This window comes from Delphinapterus leucas, chromosome 1, assembly GCF_059928025.1.
Source record: "Delphinapterus leucas isolate spDelLeu-1000000601 "Yukka" chromosome 1, BTC_Dleu_Yukka2, whole genome shotgun sequence".
Lineage (NCBI taxonomy): Eukaryota > Metazoa > Chordata > Mammalia > Artiodactyla > Monodontidae > Delphinapterus > Delphinapterus leucas.
In genome coordinates this window covers 158,313,044-158,334,842 of record NC_143129.1, presented here as the reverse complement: position 1 = coordinate 158,334,842, position 21,799 = coordinate 158,313,044, and the positions used below count along the sequence as shown (strand labels likewise).

Genomic DNA, 21,799 nt, shown 5'->3' with positions numbered 1-21,799 from the left:
GTAGAATTACCAAATGATTCAGCAATTCCGCTTCTCGGTATGTACTCAAGAGAACTGAAAGCTGGGAGTTGAACAGATATATATATACACCCATGTTTATAGCAGCATTTTTCACAACAGCCAAAAGGTAGAAGCAACCCAAGTGTCCATCAGAGATAAATGGATAAACAAATGTGTTCTATACTTACAATGGAAGATTATTCAGCCTTAAAAAGCAAGGAAATTCTGTCATGGATGAACTTGCTATGACATGGATGAACCCCAAAGACATTATGCTAAGTGAAGTAAGCCAGTCACAAAAGGACAAATATTATGATTCCACTTATATGACACACACAGAATAGTCAAATTTTGAAACAGAAAGTAGAGTGGTGGTTGCCAGGGGCTGGGGCAGAGAGGAATGGTAACTTAGTGTATAATGGGTACAGAATTTCAGTCTGGGAAGAGGAAAAAAGTTCTGGAGATGGAGAATGATAATGGTTGCAGAACAACCTGAATGTGCTTAAATAATGCCACTGAAATGGTTGGTAAAATGGTAAGTTTTATATATTATGTATATTTTTCCATAACTTTAAAAAGACTTGATGATAGGTTTTAGATACAATGAGAAACCAGTGAAAATTAGCAAAATAAAATAAAAATGTCAAAGATTTGTTGAATTTTTCAATTCTTTTGAATATATACCCAGAAGTAGAATTGCTGAATCATACGGTATTTTTCAAAATTATCGAGAGGGCTGGTAGTGCTCTATTTCTTGAACTGAGTTGTGGTTACACAGGTATTTTCACTTTTTGATAATTTATTGAACTGTGCAGTTATGAATTATGTGTTTTATGGTGCACATTATTTATCAATTAAAATCATACTGCTAAAAAAAATCATACTGCTAGGCCAAAAAGCAAAAACAGGGCAATATTTTATATATTTGCATTAAGGATAAATATCTAAACAAACCTAGAAACCAATCAGCTTTATAAATGTCACATTTGGTCCATATTCTTATTGTAAATGCCACAATTGGGCTTATAATTTTATTACCTGTCTAGAAAGCATCATTCCACGAGAACAGGTTTGTAGCTGACTGCCTGACATTTTGTCTATTTTCCATCTTTAATTATAGTTTCAGTGTGACTCTACCTATAGCATAGTCAGCTCTAGGTGCTAGAAAAACTAAAAGGATCTGTGTTATCTTTTAAAGGCAGCACTTCACTCTGTTCCATTTCCCATTCTCCCAGAGGACACCTGTGATCTGTGTACATAGAAATGACTAGATAAAATGCTTCTCTGCACAAATCAGATTTCGACAATACTAAGGGAACTCTGGCCTCTTTGTAAGACTTGATAACTGAAATACGCTGAGAAATTGCAGGTTTAACCTACTTAGCCAATTATCAACAAAACTGGCTTATCTCAGCAAACATTTACTGAGAGTCTACTGTGTGCCAGGTACTCTGCAAGACATTAGGAGTGCAAAGACTTAGAAAGGGTCCTTGTCCTCAAGGAGTCCAGCTAGCTAGAGACACAAATATACTATAAGGAGATAAGTGATATAAAGTTTATAAGAGAGAGATTAAAGATTGACTTACAATCTTCTCTAAATATCATGATCATTAAACATTTAATGTTCTAGGTATTTAACTGGGTACTATAGGGAAATAATGCCTCTTTGTCTCACCTCTATTGAGAGTTTATTTTCAGACTGAAAAAATTCTGAAAAAAGGCTACAAGGCCGAAATAACCCAAACTCTCCAAACCAACAGAGCTCAAGTGCCCAGAGGAGCTAATGAAGGTGAGGGAAATCTACAACAGAGACCTAGAGGAAAACCAGCAGAATCTAGAGCTGTGGTTGTTTGTAAGCCGGAAGTGAATTAGTCCATCAGGGGATGCTTGGCAACGCCTAGAAACATTTTTGTTGTCACAATTTGGGGGTGGGGATGCTACTGGCATCTAGTGGGTAGAGGCCAGGGATGCTGCTAAACATCCTACGATACACAAGACAACCCCCTGCCCCCACAACAAAGAATTATCCAGCCCCAAATGTCAAGAGTCTCAAAGTTGAGAAACCCTGATCCAAAGAAATTTCACCTCGGAGAAACACCCCCAAAATCTGTACAGCCAAAGGTCCCACTCCTTGAAGCTCCAACCCTTTGGGGTTGGCATGCTGTAGGATGGCCCTAATGAGTGTGCTAACCAGCTGAGACACTGGGCAGATCCTGGAGCTCTGTCCAAGTGCTGGCTGGCTATGATGCACCAACACAGCTGTCTACAAGCAAAAGGAAAAGCTACCCCCCACTAGTTTGGTTCCATCCTCTCAAGTTATCTTCCCCCTTTTGACTTCATTTACTTCCTAATCCAAATTAGATGCTGAAGCCCTTCAATCCCTTTCTTGCCTCTAGGGATTACACCTGCCTTGAAAACCACAATCTTGGATTATGCATCAATATAACTATCCATCCACCTTCTCTGCTGGCTGCCCACCACTGCTCCATAGATATCTCCCTCACTGAGATCACTAACAAATCCTGACTGTCAAGTATAACATTCTTCTGCTAAGCTCTCAAAACGTGTAATGGAAATACAACAATCTGATACTCCTGAGCTCTCCTTCATAAATCATTCTCCTTTGGGGACTTCTCTGGTAGTCCAGTGGTTAAGAATCCTCATTCCAATGCAGGGGATGCGGGTTCGATTCCTGGTCAGGGAACTACGATCCCACACGCCACGAGGCAACTAAGCCCATGCGCTGCAACTACTGAGCCAGAGCCACAACTAGAGAGAAGCCCATGTGTCGCAACGAAAGATCCTGCATGCCGCAATGAAGATCCCGCGTGCCGCAACTAAGACCCAACACAGCCAAATAAATAAATAAAATAAAATTCAAAATAAATAAATAAATCATTCTTATGGGACTTCAAATGGCACCATCTTCTCCAGGTTTTCTTCCTATCTCACTGGACCTTCCTCAGTTTACTTTACTGAGGCCAGCCACTGATCTATTAGCAATGTCTGTCATGGGAACAATATGGAGAAATGTCAGTCTTTGTGTCATCTACCTGCCATTTCTGTACTACAAACTTTCTCTGGGTGACCCCCATGGCTTCTACAACCATTTTTTGTGCTGATAACTCCCGAAATCCTATCTGCAATCTAGTTTTCTCTCATGATGCTAGAACTGTACATTTAACTGCCTAGTGGACATTTCCATCATCTATGAGAGGTATATAATATAGTGATGAAGCCGTTAACAGTAAGGACTCTAGAGTCTGCTTGCCATGATTTAAATCCTGGCTTCACAACTTACTAGCTGTGTAACCTTGGGCAAGACAGTGACCTCTCTGTGCCTCATAATCCTTATTTATAAAGTAAGGATAATCTTAAATCTACCTCGAAGGATTATTGTAAAAATTAAATAAATGATACAGCAAAGCATATGGAATAGGCCTGCCCTATAGGAAGCAGCAATAAATGCTAGGTAGCTATCCTCATCATCACCCCAACAGGCACCTGAAACCTGCTATGTCCAAACTGACCTCCTTATCTTCCAACCCATACTTGAGTGAACCACCTCGATAATCAAACCGAAAATCTTTAAGTGATCCTAGTATCTCTGTCTCTCTCCCCTCACATTTCCAATCTGTCTCAACTTCTATTCACACAAGTTCCTAAAATTATCTCAAAGCTTATCACCATTACATTTCCCACTGCCATTACATCAACTGAAGGCTTCATGATTTCACAGCTGAGCTGTTCCAGCAGCTTCCTCATTGATCTTCCTTCCTTTAGCGTATAACCGTTCCAATTTAGTCCACAGTGCAGCCGGTGATCTTTCTAAAATGAAAACATGGCTTCATGCAGCCCCAAACTCTTTAGCACCACCTCTAATGAAAGCCTGCCTTGAGATCTCTCCCCAATCCTCCCCCATCCATGCTTGTCCTCCATGCTTCCACAATACCCTGTATTTACCTCTATCACAGAATATCTTGTACCTGTGAAGTATTTTGATCTCCCCCACTAGACTACAAGTTCTGAGGGATGACTGTATTTTATCTCTAGTCTCAGCACCTGGTACAGTGTCTAATACATGGAATATACTCAATTAGTACTCTGTGCCAGAGGTACAGAGTGCCAGATCTTATGCTAAGAGTTTCACACCCTATGAAATTATGTTGCCTCATTTCACCAGTGAGGAGATAGAAACGTAGACACATTAGGTAACCTGCCTGAAGTCACACAGCTAGTTAGTGGCAGAGACAAACTTTGAATCCATGTCTTCTAACTTCACAATCAGTGCTCTTTTCCCACTATGTTTCTAATCTCTGCTCCGTACAGATCAGCTTTGTGACTTTGGAAAGTCAGTTTTCATTTCTGGAACCTCAAGCTCCTCATATCTAGCATCCTGTCCGGTTCTAATAGCCCAAAGCTTCAGGAAAAGTTTTGGCATAGGAGGATAAAAGGAAATTTTTTTTTTTTTAAAGATGTTGACACTGGCCAGAAAGTTGATTTTCCTTTTTGATTAAAGGAATTTGAATTTGGTTATTCAACTGAAGAGATGTTGAAGAGTAGAGAAAAAGTCAGTCTCTTGTCTAACTTTTCTTTAATAAAGGGATACCTTTTTAAAAAATTTACACACTTCACTACATTGGAAACAATGGATTAGCTGCAGGAACATCACGGCAGGCAACTACTCCTTTTAGCTTTGTTTAGCAGAGATTCAACTGCAGACATGTTGAATAAACAGCCAGATTAAGATGCCCAGGAAGCAGGAGAACCAGTACCTTGACCTGTTCAGTCAGTCTGGTAAAAGGAGTGGTTTGGAATTTATAGTGCCAATCATGACTTTTATTTTCTTATGGCTATCTCTCTTCAAAGGAAAAGGGATTAGAATCACATAAAGCTATGCTTATCAAATTAAGAAGTGCACACAGGGCTTCCCTGGTGGCACAGTGGTCCGCCTGCCAATGCAGGGGACACAGGTTCGATCCCTGGTCCAGGAAGATCCCACATGCCACGGAGCAACTAAGCCCATGCACCACAACTACTGAGCCTGCGCTCTAGAGCCCGTGAGCCACAACTACTGAGCCCACGTGCCACAACTACTGAAGCCCGTGCGCCTAGAGCCCGTGCTCTGCAACAAAGAGAAGCCACCGCAATGAGAAGCCTGCATACTGCAACGAACAGTAGCCCCTGCTCGCCGCAACTAGAGAAAGCCCACACATGGCAACAAAGAGCCAACGCAGCCAAAAATAATAAAATAAAATAAAATAAAATAAATAAATAAGAAAAAAGACGTGCACACAGCGAGTTCCCTGGTGGCCTAGCGGTTAGGATTCTGGGCTTTCACTGAAGTGACCTGGGTTCAATTCCTGCTCAAGGAACTGAGATCCCACAAGCCTCACAGCACAGCCAAAAAAAAAAGTGCATACATAATGTTTGTGATGTATTCTTCCAGAGCATCAATTACTTGGTGGCAACAAGAATTTGAAACATTTGTACGTCTGAATAAATATAGACAGATAAGAACAGAGAATGCAAAATTAGCACATACTTGTAAGTTAAAATGAGAAACTTCGCAATGCAGAGTCTATGCTGTGGCTGCTTAGAAGTCCACCTGCAGGGGACTTCTCTGGTGGTCCAGAGATAAAGGATCCACCTTCCAATGCAGGGGACAGAGGTTCACTCCTTGGTTAGGGAACTAACATCCCACATACCGCGGGCAAACTAAGCCCACGCACCACAACTACAGGGCCCATGAGCCCTGGAGCCTGTGCGCCACAACTAGAGAGAGAAAACCCGCAAGCCACTACTAGAGAGAAGCCCGAGCGCTGCCAACGAAGAGACCGCGTGCTGCAATGAAAAGATTCCACGTGCCACAACTAAGACCCGACGCAGCCAAAAATAAAATAAAATTAAATTTAAAAAAAAGCAAAACGTTTAAAAAAAAAAAAAGTCCACCTGCAAACACTGATGAAGCATGGATATTAGGAAATTCAGAGATAACGTAACCAGTCTTATCACCTAAATTTTATGTTGAGAATACTGAGGCTCAGAGAGCTCCCCTGGCCATATAGTTGATGGTAGTGCAGGCAGGACTAAAGCCTAGATGCTCTGCCTATAACCCAAGCTATTTCTGCTGCCTCTTATCAGTATAAGTTTTATCGTCATTTGACTCTGGTCTGTTTGCTTCCTTGAAGTAATGAATTCCTACTGAGGTGGAATTAAATTCAAGAAGCTGAGGAGAATACAGCTACCATACTCTTGAGAACCTTGAAGGGGTTCAGTGTAAGCGTGACAGAAAGCTAGAAATATGCACACAGACAATGCCATGTGACTATAATGCTGAGACAGAAACAAAAGGGCTACTTTGAGAAAAAAACAAAGTTAATGATAAAGTTTCTATTTTGTGGCCATCTTTACAGCCTCAAGATTGGCCCACTTTTGATGGTTTGAGTGATATTTTCTCTTAGGATAGCTATGATAGAGTATAACAGCTGAGATGCTCCATTATTTGGAGGTATATGTCTAAGTTAGGGAGAGGAGTATAGCATAATAGAACCAGAAAATCCAGGTTCAATTCTGGCTCTACAGCCCAGTTAGCCTTCATCTGTCAGGTTATTTAAGTATCTAACTTTCCTTTGCCTCAAGTTTGCCTCTGTAAAATGGGGATAATAACAGCATCTATACTCCTCACTGGGTCATTCTGAGTATTAGAGTTAATATATGTAAAATGTTTGGAACTGTGCCAGGCAGATGGTAAGCAGTACACAAATGCTTGATATTACCTATATTTAATTGCTGGTGGGTTAAAAAGATTTTCCTTGGCTCTTTGAGATAAGTTCCCCGACTAGGGTTTGAAAGGAGAGAAACAAAAAATACCAGAGCTGAAAGGAGCTTTAGACACTGAGACAAACAAACACTGCATGGCCCACAAAGCCTAAAATATTTACTATCTGCACTTTAATGAGTCTGCCGATCCCTGATCTAATCCAATCAGTTTCCCCTCCCTAATATATCCAAAGAGGAACTTAAAGCCCAGAGAGGGGGGCTTCCCTGGTGGCGCAGCGGTTGAGAATCCGCCTGCCAATGCAGGGGACACGGGTTCGAGCCCTGGTCTGGGAAGATCCCACATGCCATGGAGCAACTAAGCCTGTGTGCCACAACTACTGAGCCTGTGCTCTAGAGCCCGTGAGCCACAACTACTGAGCCCATGTGCCACAACTACGTAAGCCCACGCACCTACTGCCCGTGCTTCACAACGAGAGAAGCCACTACAATGAGAAGCCCGCGCGCTGCAACCAAGAGTAGCCCTTGCTCTCCACAACTTAGAGAAAGCCCGTGCACAGCAACGAACACCCAACACAGCCAAAAATAAATACATTAAAAAAAATAAAAAGCCCAGAGAGGGGCAGTAACTTTCCAAAGTTATATATACAGTGAGTTAGTAGCAAAGCTGGGACTAAAACCCAGTTTTCCCAGTAAATAAAACTGCCTACGAGGCTAAATAAGTGGGCTAAATGAAAACCTTAAAGACTGACTATAAATTAGGAGAGTATACTGGCACCTGAAGAGTTAGACAAATCACCTAATCCGAATCAACAGGTATTTACTGAACACTATAAGCCTAGGCATCAGTATTTTTTGAATGCTCTCTAGGTGATTCCAATGTGCAGCTGAAGGTAAAAACCATTGTTACAAGTATCGTAGCAGGCAGAAAGACGTTAAAAAAAAAAAAAAAAAACAGAGAGAGAGCAAGGAAACTGGGTAGCTAACCAAAGGTATCCAGACTTAAGTAAGCCTGGACAATGCAGGATCCCATGCTTAATCTGCATCTACCTGCACAAATGTGTAGGAGACTCCAAGGGGAGAGTAACATGCACAGTGAAGGCAAGGAGGCCCAGGATATATCTTCATTCACACTAGAGAATCAACAACACCTTTTATTCACATCTGTAAATTCCAACAGTTCAATGGATTATAAACTTCAGATGTCAACTCTTTCTAAAAGAATACTAAAACTAACTTGTACTCCTAAAAAGCATACAAGGGACTTCCCTGGTGGCGCAGTGGTTGAGAGTCCGCCTGCCAATGCAGGGGACACGGGTTCGTGCCCCGGTCCAGGAAGATCCCACATGCCACGGAGCGGCTGGGCCCACTGGGCCCGTGAGCCTGCGTGTCTGGAGCCTGTGCTCCGCAGCAGGAGAGGCCACAGCAGTGAGAGGCCCAGCATACCACAAAAAAAAAAAAGAAAAAGAGTATAAGAATATACAAATTAAAAACCTTTTTTATTTTTTTTGGAAGAACGTAGGGGCAGGACAGGAATAAAGATGCATATGTAGAGAATGGACTTGAGGACATGGGGAGGGGGAAGGGTAAGCTGGGACAAAGTGAGAGAGTGGCATGGACATATATACACTACCAAATGTAAAATAGATAGCTAGTGGGAAGTAGCGCATGGAGATCAGCTCGGTGCTTTGTGTCCACCTAGAGGGGTGGGATAGGGAGGGTGGGAGGGAGACGCAAGAGGGAGGAGATATGGGGATATATGTATATGTATAGCTGATTCACTTTGTTATACAGCAGAAACTAACACACCACTGTAAAGCAATTATACTCCAATAAAGATGTTAAAAAAATAAAAACCTTAATATGGCAAAAAAAATTCATAGAAGTCAAAAGACAAATGACGAACTGAAAAAATATTTCCAACTCATGAGACTGGACAAAGGGTTAAAACTCATAATACACAAAATGCTCTTACAAACTGATAAACACAAAAATGAAAAACATTATACAGAAGTAGGCATAATAGGTATTGAACAGGAAATTCAAAAAAGAAAAACACAAATGGCCAACGCACCCTTAAAGAGACAATTTACCTCAGAAATGAAATTTAAATGAAATCCATTTCTTGTCTACCAGACTGACAAAAATGAAAAGATTGATAACACACAGAATTGCAAGGGTACAGGGAAATAGACATACTACCGGTACAAACTTTTTTGAAAGCAGTCTGGCAATATGTATCAAAATGTAATGTGTGCAGCTCAAACAAAAAGAGAAGGGACCCAATTTAAAAACAAGCAAAGGACCTGAATAGACATTTCTCCAAAGAAGATACATAAACAGCCAACAAACACATGAAAAGATGCCCATTAGTCACTAGGGAAATGTAAATCCAAACCACAATGAGATACCACTTTCACACCCACTAGGACAGCTATAACTTTTTTTTTTAAGGTAAATAAGTGTTGGAGAAGATGTGGAGAAACTGGTGTCCTCATACATTGATGGTGGGAATGTAAAATGATGTAGCCATTGTGTAAAACAGTTTGGCAATTTCTCAAAAAGTTAAACACAGAATTACCATATGACGCAGCAATTCCACTCCTAGGTATATACCCAAAATAATTTAAAACACATACTCAAATACATTACACATATGTCCATAGCAGCACTATTCACAGCAGCCTAAAGGTGCTAATGTCCATCAACAGATGGACAAACTGTGATCAATACATACAATGGAATATTATTCAAGCATGGATTGAAGCACCAATACACGCTACAACCAATGTAAGTGAAAGAAGACAGCCATAAAAGGTCCCATATTGTATGATCCCATTTCTATGAAATATCCAGAACAGGTAAAATCTATAGAAACTAAAAGCAGACTTGTGGCTGTCAGGGGCTGGGGGGGAGGGGAAACTCAAAATAGTGGCTTAATGAGTACAGGGTTTTCTTTTGTGGTGATGGAAACGTTTTGGAACTAGATAGAGGTAGTAGTTGTTGTACAACACTGTGAACGTACTAAGTGCCAATGAATCGTTCTCTTCTAGTTTTTCTTTTGGCTACACCGCACAGCATTTGGGATCTTAGTTCCCCGACCAGGGATCGAACCTGTGCCCCCTGTCCAGGGAAGTCCCTGAATTCTTCATTTTAAAATGGTTAATGTTATGTGAATTTAACCTCAATAAGAAAAATAATATAAAGTAAGCATATACTCTTGGGACTTCCCTGACTTTGCCTTCCAGTGCAGGGGGTGCGGGTTTGATCCCTGGTCAGGGAGCTAAGATCTCACATGCCTCAAGGCCAGAAAACCAAAACATAAAACAGAAGCTATATTGTAACAAATTCAATAAAGACTTTAAAAATGGTCCACATCAAACAAACAAAAAAATCTTTTAAAAAAAAGTATATACTCTAATAAAGCTCTTAGAAAACTGGAAGAATAAGAAAGTAACATGTACATCCTCTCATCCAGCAATCCCATTCCAGAAATTTACCCTGAAGAGAGAATCACACAAATGCAGAGATGTTTGTGCAAAGATGTTCATCTCAGCATCATTTATTAAAGCAAATAGAAAAAACAAAAAAACCCAAAAAACTAAACCTACTAAATGTCCTTCAGCAGAAACCTGGTTAAGTAAATTATGATACACCTATAAAATGGAATACTACACAGAGATTAAAAACAATAATGTAGAAAGTCGGACAGCTTACACTATCAAATTTCAAGACTTATTATAAAGCTACAGTAACTAAAGACAATGCAATACTGGCAAAAGAACAGACACACAGATCAATGCAACATATGAGAGGCACCAGAAGTAGACCCACACAAATACAGTCAACTGGTCTTTGACAAAGGTGCAAAGGCAGTTCAACGGAGAAAGGATAGTCTTTCAAAATCAGAGCTGGTACAACTGGACATTCATACGTATCTTACACCTTTTACAAAAATTCACTCAAAACAGATCACAGGCCTAAATGTAAAATGAAAAGCTATAAAACTCATATATAGGGCTTCCCTGGTGGTGCAGTGGTTGAGGGTCCACCTGCCGATGCAAGGGACATGGGTTCGTGCCCCAGTCCGGGAAGATCCCACATGCCGCGGAGCGGCTGGGCCCGTGAGCCATGGCCGCTGAGCCTGCGCCTCTGGAGCCTGTGCTCCGCAACGGGAGAGGCCGCAACAGTGAGAGGCCCGCGTACCGCAAAAAAAAAAACAAAAAAAAAACCAAATGCTGGAAAGAATACAAAGAAACAGAAATTCTCATTCACTGCCGGTAGGAATGCAAAATGGTACAGTCATTTTGGTAAATAGTTTAGTAGTTTCCTATAAAGTTAAACCAGTCCTGTAAAGTTAAACCACTAGCTATGTTTATAATAGCTTTCTTTACAACTACTAAAAACTTGACATTCAGATGGCCTTTCACAGGTCAATGAACATATTACGTACAATGGAATAATACTTGACAACAAAGAGAAATGGACTCATGCAACAACACTGAAGAATTTAAATGTATTTTGCTAAGTGAAAAAAGTCAGATCCCAAAAGCTGCATGTTGAGTGACTAAATGTATGTGACCTTCTGGAAAAGGCAAAACTGTAGGGACAGAAAACAGATCAGTGGTTGCCAAAAACTGGTGTAGGTAGAGGAGTTGACTACAAAGAGGCCACATAAGGCAATTTTTAGAGTGATGGAAGTGTTCAGTATGGTACTGTGATGGTGCATATCTGACTCTCTCCATTTGTCAAAACCCACAGAACTGTGCACAACAATGAATGCACTCTACTGTATGCAAATTAAAAAAAATAATAGCCAGAATGTCTGAAGAACCAGGACAGAACGCAGGCTTCAATAACTGAATCTAATTATATTACAAGTGTATGACATAACCTCACTGGAGGGGGGGTGGGGAGGAGCTGACCTAAGTAACTTTGTAAAACAATGTTATGACTAGATACTATATGGCTAAAATGAACAAAAAGAACTGAACACAAACATCATACTGTAGTTGGTAAATTTGTTCTCACAGTATTAACTACTTAAACTACTTTACAGGTTGTACAAATAAAATATTTGTAGACAAGGAGAGCCAGGTTCCTTACTCTGAGAAAGAAGTCACAAATAAGCAAGAAGGGAAGATTAAAACCCTGTAGTGGAGCAGAGTCAGAGATATCAGTATAAATTCATGTTTATTTTAATATACATACAGGTAGATACACAAATATAGATATTTGTGTATACATGAATTAGTATATATACATATGTTTCCTAGCAACAAGCACATTTAGCACCCAGCTCTTGGTATCTAAATATCATTCACCAAAAAAAGGAGCCAGGGGGACTTCCCTGTTGGCACAGTGGTTAAGAATCTGCCTTCCAGGGCTTCCTTGGTGGCGCAGTGGTTAAGAATCCGCCTGCCAATGCAGGGGACACAGGTTCAAGCCCTGGTCCTGGAAGATCCCACATGCCGCGGAGCAACTAAGCCCGTGCGCCACAACTACTGAGCCTGCGCTCTGGAGCCCGCGATCCACAACTACTGAAGCCTGTGTGCTTAGGGCCTGTGCTCCGTAACAAGAGAAGCCACCGCAATGAGAAGCCCGTACATTACAATGAAGAGTAGCGCCCGCTCGCCGCAACTAGAGAAAGCCCGCACGCAGCAACAAAGATCAAACACAGCCAAAAATAAATAAGTAAATTTAAAAAATAAAAATAAAAAGGAACCAGGGCTCCTTGGAGAAATGGATGATTCTAGGACTGGAGCAGGACAAATGTAAGTTGAAAGCATCTTGTAGTGCCAGAAAGGAAGTGCTAAACAAACAAATATGGGGCATGCCAAATGACACAAGAGTCAACATGAAAGAGCAACCAATAACCAAGTTGAAATAATTTGAGCAATAAAATAAATAACTTAGTACTGGATTATAACCCAAGAAATAAAATAAATATCCCTACTGATGTAAGTAAATAGGAGAGAGAGGACAAATCTCTGCAAAAGAATTTCAATAAAAGTAGGAGGACTTCCCTGGTGGCGCAGTGCTTAAGAATCCGCCTGCCAATGCAAGGGACACGGGTTTGATCCCTGGTCCGGGAAGATCCCACACGCCATGGAGCAACTAAGCCCATGTGCCACAACTACTGAGCCTGTGCTCTAGAGGACGTGAACCACAACTACTGAGCCCTCGTGCCGCAACTACTGAAGCCTGTGCGCCTAGTGTCTGTGCTCTGCAACAAGAGAAGCCACCGTAATGAGAAGCCTGCACACTGCAACGAAGAGTAGCCCCCACTCACCGCAACTAGAGAAAAGCCCGCGTGCAGCAATGAAGACCCAATGCAGGGACTTCCCTGGTGGCGCAGTGGTTAAGAATCTGCCTGCCAATGCAGGGGACACAGGTTCGAGCCCTGGTCCGGGAAGATCCCACATGCTGCGGAGCAACTAAGCCTGTGTGCCACAACTACTGAGCCTGCATTCTAGAGCCCGCAAGCCACAACTACTGAGCCCGCGTGCTACAACTACTGAAGCCCTCGCGCCTAGAGCCCATGCTCCGCAACAAGAGAAGCCACCTCAATAAGAAGCCCATGCACCGCAACGAAGAGTAGCCCCCCGCTCGCCACAACTAGAGAAAGCCCGCGTGCAGCAATGAAGACCCAACACAGCCAAAAATAAAAAGATAATAAATAAATTTATTTTTAAAAAAAGACCCAACACAGCCAAATAAATAAATAAATAAATAAAGACCCCAAACGTACACATAATTTAAAATAAAACAGAAGTAGGAGGAATGAAGGAAATTACCACAATAATTATAGCAGGAAAGACTCATTGATAAATGCTAAAATTAGGAGGTGAAACTTTAAGGAAAAACAAGATATCTGCATTGCCTCAAGCAACTCTCCTAAAATATTAATTACTGTGGTGCTTTTAACATATGCCCACAAATTCTTTGATAGTCCTCCCTTCAGGATGTGGAGCTTAAATCCCCTCCCGTTCAATGTGGGATGGACTTAGCAACTCATTTCCAACAAAGAGAGTATAGGAAGGAAAAATAGGGATTTCCCCAGCGGTCCAGTGGTTAAGACTCCGAGCTTCCACTGCATGGGGCACAGGTTCGATCCCTGGTCAGGGAACTAAGATCCCACATGTCACACGATACAGCCAAAAATAAGTAAATAAATTTTAAAAAATGAAAAGAAAAAGATTTAACTTTACAGTAGAGGAAGCTGGCAGACAAAACCTAAACCAAATGATCAAGGTTAACATCACTAGTTGATGTTAAATCATGCTGACATTATACCCTGATATGATGCAATGAGAAAGGTACTTCACCTCTGTGGTATGCCTTCTCAAAATTCATAATCATGTGAAACCATCGGACAAACCCAAACTGAGAGACAATCCACAAAACAGCTGACCAGTACACTTCAAAAAGTAGCAAAGTCATGAAAGACAAGGAAAGACCAAGAAATCTGTCACAGACTGGAGACAAGCAGACATGAGGACTAAATGTAATATGGTATCTTACATTGGATCCTGAAACAGAAAAGGGACATCAGTAGAAAAACTGGTAAAATCCAAATGAAGCCTCCAGTTTAGTTAAGAGTATTGTGCCTGTGTCCATCTCTTGGTGTTGATAAATGTGCCATGATGATACGTTAATTTTAGAAGAAGCTGGGTGAAGAATATACAAGAACTCTCTGTACTATCTTTGAAACTCTTGTGTAAATCTTATAATTGCTTCAAAATTTAAAAACTAACAGTAATGTAGAACAGGGTTTCTCAACCTCAGTACAATATATTGATATTTTGGGCCACATAATTCTCTGTTGGGAGGAGCTGGTTTATGCATAGTAGCATGTTCTGCAGCATTCCTGGCCTCTACCCACTAGACGCCAGGAACCCACCTTTCCATTTGTTACAACCAAAAACGTCTCCAGAGATTGCCAAGTGTCCCCCAGGGGGGCAAAATTACCCCAGATAGAGACCGAGATGAGGGTTCAAGAAAGTAATTTTTGGTAGGGGTGAGATAATAATAGGGCCTACCTAATAAGGTTGTGGTGAGGATATTAAATGAGATAATATATGGCAAACTTCTAGAACACTGCCTGACATATATTTTATTATTGTTATTATTTTCAGTATTATTATTATTCATGGTACAGTGGTAAGAGCTTGAACTCCGGCTGACACAATGAGGAAGGAGCAGCGGCGAAGTTCCAGCTCAGAAGTAGGGCCCCAAAGGTAAGCAAAGAGACAAACAGGACCCTGGTCTGATTCAAACTTATCTAAAGAATCCAACAAACTATACAGGAAACCACAACCAGTTCAGTTAAGCCATACTAGAGTATATGCAAGCACATAGGTGAATTCCTATATACCCAAATAACTTAACACCCCTCAAACATACATTCCTTCTTGAAGTGGAGCTGTTTCAGCACCCTGCACCAGGCACTGAAACATCAGGGCAGCACCTCATCCTCACAAATCTGAAACTGCAAGTCTCATTTGTGCTCTCCTATGGTTTCCCATTTAGCCAGTAGTCACTTCTCTTTCCTTACATAACATGGGAGGTTTGACTCTAAAGTTCTTCCCACAGCTACAAAAAAACTGAATATATATGTACAACCCACCCAAGCTTAATACTGTAGCCAAAGGAAAACCAAATTCACTCACAACGGATCTGAACACAGGGACCTAGAAATTAATATATATATTTTTAGATGAGTCAAAAATTTTGAGATTTCCTCTGGCCTACTCTCAAGCTCAGTCCTGTAAAACACTGCCTCTGTAAGTTGTGGAAAGTAGCCTCTGGATAGCCCTCATTTCTCCTAGTTAACAGATTTTTCTAGCTTTCATTTTCATGTCCTAGTAAGCCACTGTGATCCACTATCCCATCTCTACTTTCATATCTCTCCCCCATGCAACCCAGATCTCCCTTGAGCACTAGCAAACAGTCCTTTGGTAAAAAAACACTGCTCCTAAATTATGTTCCAAAGCAGACAAAGAATGCAGAACTCCACATTTATTAGGTGACACATAGCCTGCTTACTAGTCCGACTGCCAAAAATAATTTGCTTCCCCCCTTGTAGGTTTAGGCAAACACAAGGGAACTGTGCTCCTACGTATGACTGCTGCTTCTCCACAGGACTTGAAGAACTAAGGCATGAGAGATACTTCCTCTCTATAAACCCAAGTAGAACACTCTGTTCATTTTCTCTTGGCATATAGTTGGTAGTCTGTATTTCCAGGCAGCCATTGTACATCTTTTGGCAAGTGCCTTCAAATTTCTCAGTACAATGTTTCATCCAGTCACTGAAGGCAATGCATTGTACCTTAAATTTACATGCCAAGAAAAAGACTCAGACTGAAAAGAAGACCTTCAGTATCATCTTCCTGCAATATATCAGACACTACACATGAGTCAGAAGACCCAGATCCAATTCCCAGGTGCGCAAGTGTCTTGCAGTGTGATCTCTAGTCTGCTCTTTAATCTTTCTGCACCTCAGTTTTTCCATCCTGGAAAACAGGGATTGTATTACCTGTCCCTCCTTGAATTTAGACTCTTACTGCTAGCTGAGAATATTTATGCTTCTACAACTTGTGAAACTGGGGTTTGGAAAACTCAGAAAATTAAGCACAAAATGTTTCTCACTTTTGTCAGATCTACCATGAAAAATCCACAGTTGAGCCCAGCAGAAGTCCCTAAGCAAGTAATCCCTCAGAAAGTTAGTTCTGACTTCCCACTCAACGACCACTGACACAAGAATAAGAAGTGAGAGGCCAGGCAGGACCTCAGGTGCTACATGGCTAAAAAAGCAAGTCATTGTCTATTATGTTCCCTGACAGTATTATCACCCTAGACACACTACCCTTAACACTCCATTGTGGTTTTATCTCAAGGAAGCTACCTCAATACTTAGAGCACTTACTTCTTCAATGTTTACAAAAAAACAAGCACTTTCCCTGGATGGGAAGTGCCCTGCTGGTATTGCCTTGGGATGACCCTACAGTTAAGGTAGGACAAAGGGATAACAAAAGAAGTATGAGGTGCAAAAGAATTTAAGATTTAAGGCAGTGTTTTACAATCCTTTCTGAGTTACCGGTACAATTCTGAAATACAAAACTCTGGGCAGCATTCCAAAAGAGATTATTAAAATTCAAATACTGGTTTTTAGAAAGATCAATTTGGAAACTTGAAAAACCTTTCTAATTATCCACTTTCCATTAGGTCCCCCTTTAGTCTGCGTGGCTGTCACAACAAGGAAGTTTACTGCTCGGTCTAGGCTCTCCACAAGGCCTAGTTTCCCTCTGTTCCACCAAACACTGCCTTTGGTATCTTCGAATTATTGACATTAAATTATATCTCAGCTGCAGTAAGTTTCAGCCCCCTAGCAATGTATCACATGGCCAACACTCAGCTCAACACTCAACTTGAGAGATATCACTATGAATTCACACTAAGATCCACGATATGAATCCTAAAATACATTTTATACCCTGATCAAAATGTAGCACACTCCTGTGAAGGATCAGTGTCATACAAGTTAAGAAATACTCTCTAATAATTGAATCCCACAGCTCCTGCCTCATTTAAAGGGATAACTTCGTGTATAGATAAGGCAGGCACAGAGCGTGGAAAGTAGAAACCTATGTCCAACTCCAGGTCTGCTACTTACTGTAAGACCTTGTACCTGTTTCCTTAACTGTGAAGTGATAATAATGTCTACCTTACAAGGTTATTGTGAGGATAAAAAAGCATATGTAAGCATTTTATAAACAGTGCTATTCAAATTTAAGTTGTTATTCTGCCTGTGGATTTAACTAAAGCTGAAAAAGTTCTTTTAAGAAGCTGGTTAGGGACTTCCCTGGTGGCGCAGTGGTTAAGACTGCCTGCCAATGCAGGGGACATGGGTTCAAGCTCTGGTCCGGGAAGATCCCACATGCCACGGGGCAACTAAGCCCGAGCACCGCAACTACTGAAGCCCGTACGCCTAGAGCCCGTGCTCCGCAACAAAGAGTAGCCCCCGCTCTCTGCAACTAGAGAAAGCCTGTGTGCAGCAACAAAGACCCAACACAGCCAAAAATAAATAAATTAATTAATTTAAAAAAAAGCTGGTTAACTCCAACATTAAGAATGTCACTTGTTCACATGCTTACAAAAATTTTCTGAGTCAACCTCAAGTCACTGAAAAGCATTATCTCCTTCCATTGGCTAAAAAGCAAGCAGAGTAGCACTACCCTACGAGGGGCATGGTAAGCAAGGGGAGAAATGAAGAACTGCGTATACCCACAGTGAATGGGGCAGAGATACTTTATTTCATTATTTGAACTGAAAAGTAAACATCAAAGGTCAAAGTTTTCCAACGGGTCTGAGAGGAATATATCCACGTTATGAATATTAAACACAACCTATTGCCAGTTCAGAAAGCTCAATTATCTTCAAAGTGTTTTTCACGCATTAATTAATCCTCATGGCATCCCAAGGATGAAAGAAATTTAATTTTCATATTCTAGTTATTTATAACAACAGGAAGAATCTAAATGGATCGTGATGTGCCATTTTGATAAGACAGGTCAACAAATGTTTCATCAAATGTTAAGGATCTACCATATCATCAGCACTATATAAGGCACAAAGTGTCTAACTGATGTGGCCTATTTCACATCGAGCAAGACCTCTAGCAAGCTCAACCTTATGGTACACAGCTATGCGTAAAGAAACATTTCTGAATAACGGATAACAGCAATTACAGAGCTATAACCAATCCTTATTGCCAGAAGCCGCTAATTTACTTTAAAACATTTGTAAAATTAAGATGTTTTATTGAGAACGCTTTCCTGACAAGGACTATGTGTGGTACATGAGGAAGAGGCAGAAACAGGGAGCAACAGTGTGTTGTGTTGTTTTAAATAGGATTGTCAGAGGCCTCAATAAGATGACATCTAAGTAAAGACCTGAACAAAGAGAGGAAGTAAGCCACATGCTTATGTAGGGGAAGACATTCCACCAGGCAGAGGGAACCTCTGAGTGTAAGAGTCCTAACATGGGATCATACCTGCTGCATTCTTCACACACCCACTAGACTTTCCCCATGGATGTCCTGCTGCAACCTCCACTGTGCCCCGCCAGATCTTCCTGACTTCCAGGCTCACCATACTCTCCCAGGCACACAAACCTGAAACACACTGTTAGCACTGCTCTCTTCTTTCCACAATCTGTGACCAACTCATACTGTAACATGATACTACCTTCAAAATGTTACATCTTTCTCTTCCATTCATTCCCACTAACATACCAGCCCCAAATTACAAAACATTAAGACTGCAATGGACCTTAGATATTATCAGTGAAACGCCATCTTACCGAAGCCCGTATTACCCAAGTCTCGGAAGTATCAAGCCAAAGATCTATTATTACTACATTCTTGGATTTTTTTTTGGTATGCCCCTCCCACCCACCCCCAAATTCAATTCATCAGCATACTGCTCACAAATGAACGCTTCTTACACACTGTCTTCATCGTGTTACTCATCCCCCATTCCACAATATCTACAATACCTGTTAAATAGTCTCCTTTCACTGTCCTACATGCACACTAAGTTCACTTCACCTTCTAAATCTTCATTCACATTCCTTCCTTTGATACGATGCCTTTTCTTCTTTATCTATCTAAAACTCACCTATCCTTCAAGTCCCTTTTCACAGAGCTTTCCACGACTATATCAGCTTTCACTGATTTCTCTCTTCTCAGAAATTCTATGGTTCATCATAAGATCTACCACGGTAGTCTCCCTCCTCCCCACCTCCCATCCCCACCCCTTGCAAAGCATCATCAATAACTCACTTCAAACACGTATTAACTTGCTTTGTTTCATGTTTACCTGGACTAAAACTCCTTGAAGACAGGGATTGCAGTTTTGTCTCTCCAAAAGGGCCTTGCAGAAAATAGCACCTAATCATATTTTTAGCACTTACTGTGTGCCTGATATTGTATTAAGTGCTTTACATATTTAATCTCGTTTAACCATCACATTGATATTATTCTTCCTCTTTTACAGAAGAAACAAAGACATGAAGAGGTCAGGCTGAGGTTGCATATCTTAGAAAAGGCAAGGCTGGGATTTGAGCTAAAGTCCGCCTCTCAAAGCCAGCACAAAGCAGAGGTTGTGAACAAAGGTTTGTTGAATTACCCTAATCCTCTGATGTGTGTTGATGGTCGTGTCATCCCACATGAATTAATGAGGGTGGAAACCATGCCCAGAGTTTACGGGGTACAGTGGGGAGAAGGACTGCCCCTACCTGCTGAACACCCATCAGGTGCTAGGTTCAGCACCGGGCATTTCACCGAGCATCTCATTTACACTGTGAAAACTCTTAACTTGTAATTCCTCCGTCGGAGATTTACCCCAAATGTCACCCATCCTCAATCGGAGCACAAATGCTCCCAGGTGTGATGTGCACACACTCCTTCTGGGCCTCCCTGTGGCTCCAGGAAGAGGGCAAAGCCTGCTGATTCCCATCAGCCGGTAAGTTAAAAATCTCAGCATCATAAAGCATTTGCCAAGTGCCTGGACTTTTTCAGGACAGGCCACCCTGCTCTTCTTTCTAACACTCATATTCTCACTTATTAAGCACCAGAGCCCTGTGAAGTAGGCGGCATTTTCTCCACTTCTCAGATAAATAACGTCCCCCAAAACCGACGCTGTTTAGGTCACGTGGCCGATGGCAGATGAGGGAAGAGAATCCAGGTCTCCTGACTATCCACCCTGCTTCATTCCCTCAGCAGACACTCGTAGATGGTAAATGATTTATCCTGGCGTCGCTGGGAACTCTAAATAGCAAAAGCTCTGGAATAATTTTCCTTCAAAAGGTATATATAATGGACACCTATAGGTCAACCTTATATGTTCAAATACCATCTCCACGTATTCCCTTAGTGACACAGAGATAGTCGTTTCACCTCCCTAGGTGAATTCCCTCATCGGTAAATGGAGATAATAACAGTACCTACACCAAACAGTAATATCCTGAGAAGTAAATGAGATGATGGCAGTGAAACACCTGGCACGATGTCCGGCATATAGTGGGCGCCTAGGAATTATGGGTGCCCTTTCCCGGCCCCCTCCGCCCCACAAGCCTCGGGGTTCACCCACTACCATTAAGCGACAGGGTATCCACTCAGCCAGAGGCCCACGCACGGCCTCCGGTTTACCAGGCTGGGGACAGCCGCACTGTCATACCTGCATGGAGTCAGCGCTGACGATCTCGCCACCGAGCCGCTGGCCTAGCTGTAACGCCAGCGTGGATTTGCCGGTGCCCGTGGCCCCGAGAATTACTACAAGAGGCAGTGTCCGTTTTAGGCCGCGGAGCCCAGGGCCCGCAGACACAGCTCGTGCGGCCGCCACCGCCGCCATCTTAAAGAAGTCTACGCTTGCGCAGGAGCAGCTGTCCCCATGGCAACCGTCAGTGCGCCTGCGCGGACCTCGGGCTCTGAAGGGAGGGTGCGGAGGGAGGAAGGAGGTGAGGGACCCAGGTCCCCACGCTCAGAAGCTCCTGCTGTGACTGCCGTCAGCTAGCTGCTGATGTGAGAACCTCAACTACCTCCTCTCTTAAGTGGGGCATGGCAGTCGTATCTAAAATAGATCTATCCGTATTATTCTTTCACGGCACCCAGTTCTTTTTCTTTATAGAGCTAATTACAATATGAAATTATATATTGACCTCTTGTCCATTGTCTGACTTTCTCTCCAGACTGTTAGTTCTATAAAGACAAGGAACAGATTCTGCCTAGGTCACTACTGTATCTCCAGTACAGTACCTGATAACGAACAGACACCCAATAATTGTTAGTAGAGGGGAGAATGGCTTGCATATCTAGTGCTACAGCCAGTGAGCTCAGAGGTGTGGTGTTCTCCAGGATCAGATCTACCCAGTTCTCAGGCAAGGGCGGCTGCTCTAATGTTTTCATCCAACAACTCAAACTGAGACACAATCATAAGGCAGAACAAGATTTTTCATC

General features: G+C 41.9%; 1 protein-coding gene across 3 annotated transcripts in view; it reads right to left on the bottom strand.

Moving 5' to 3' along the window:
- The window catches only part of TRIT1 (tRNA isopentenyltransferase 1), a 56,220-nt gene extending 35,007 nt beyond the window's left edge, over nt 1-21,213 (bottom strand). For 2 of the 3 annotated variants that reach the window (XR_016387699.1, XM_022575359.3), the window contains exon 1: nt 21,021-21,213. Coding sequence is in view for 2 of the 3 variants with exons in the window: in XM_022575359.3 (XP_022431067.1) it covers nt 21,021-21,194 (174 nt within the window). In the remaining variant the exon portion in view is untranslated. The other variant, XM_089895456.1, reaches the window with a different exon arrangement.
- Between the last annotated feature and the right edge of the window lie 586 nt (nt 21,214-21,799).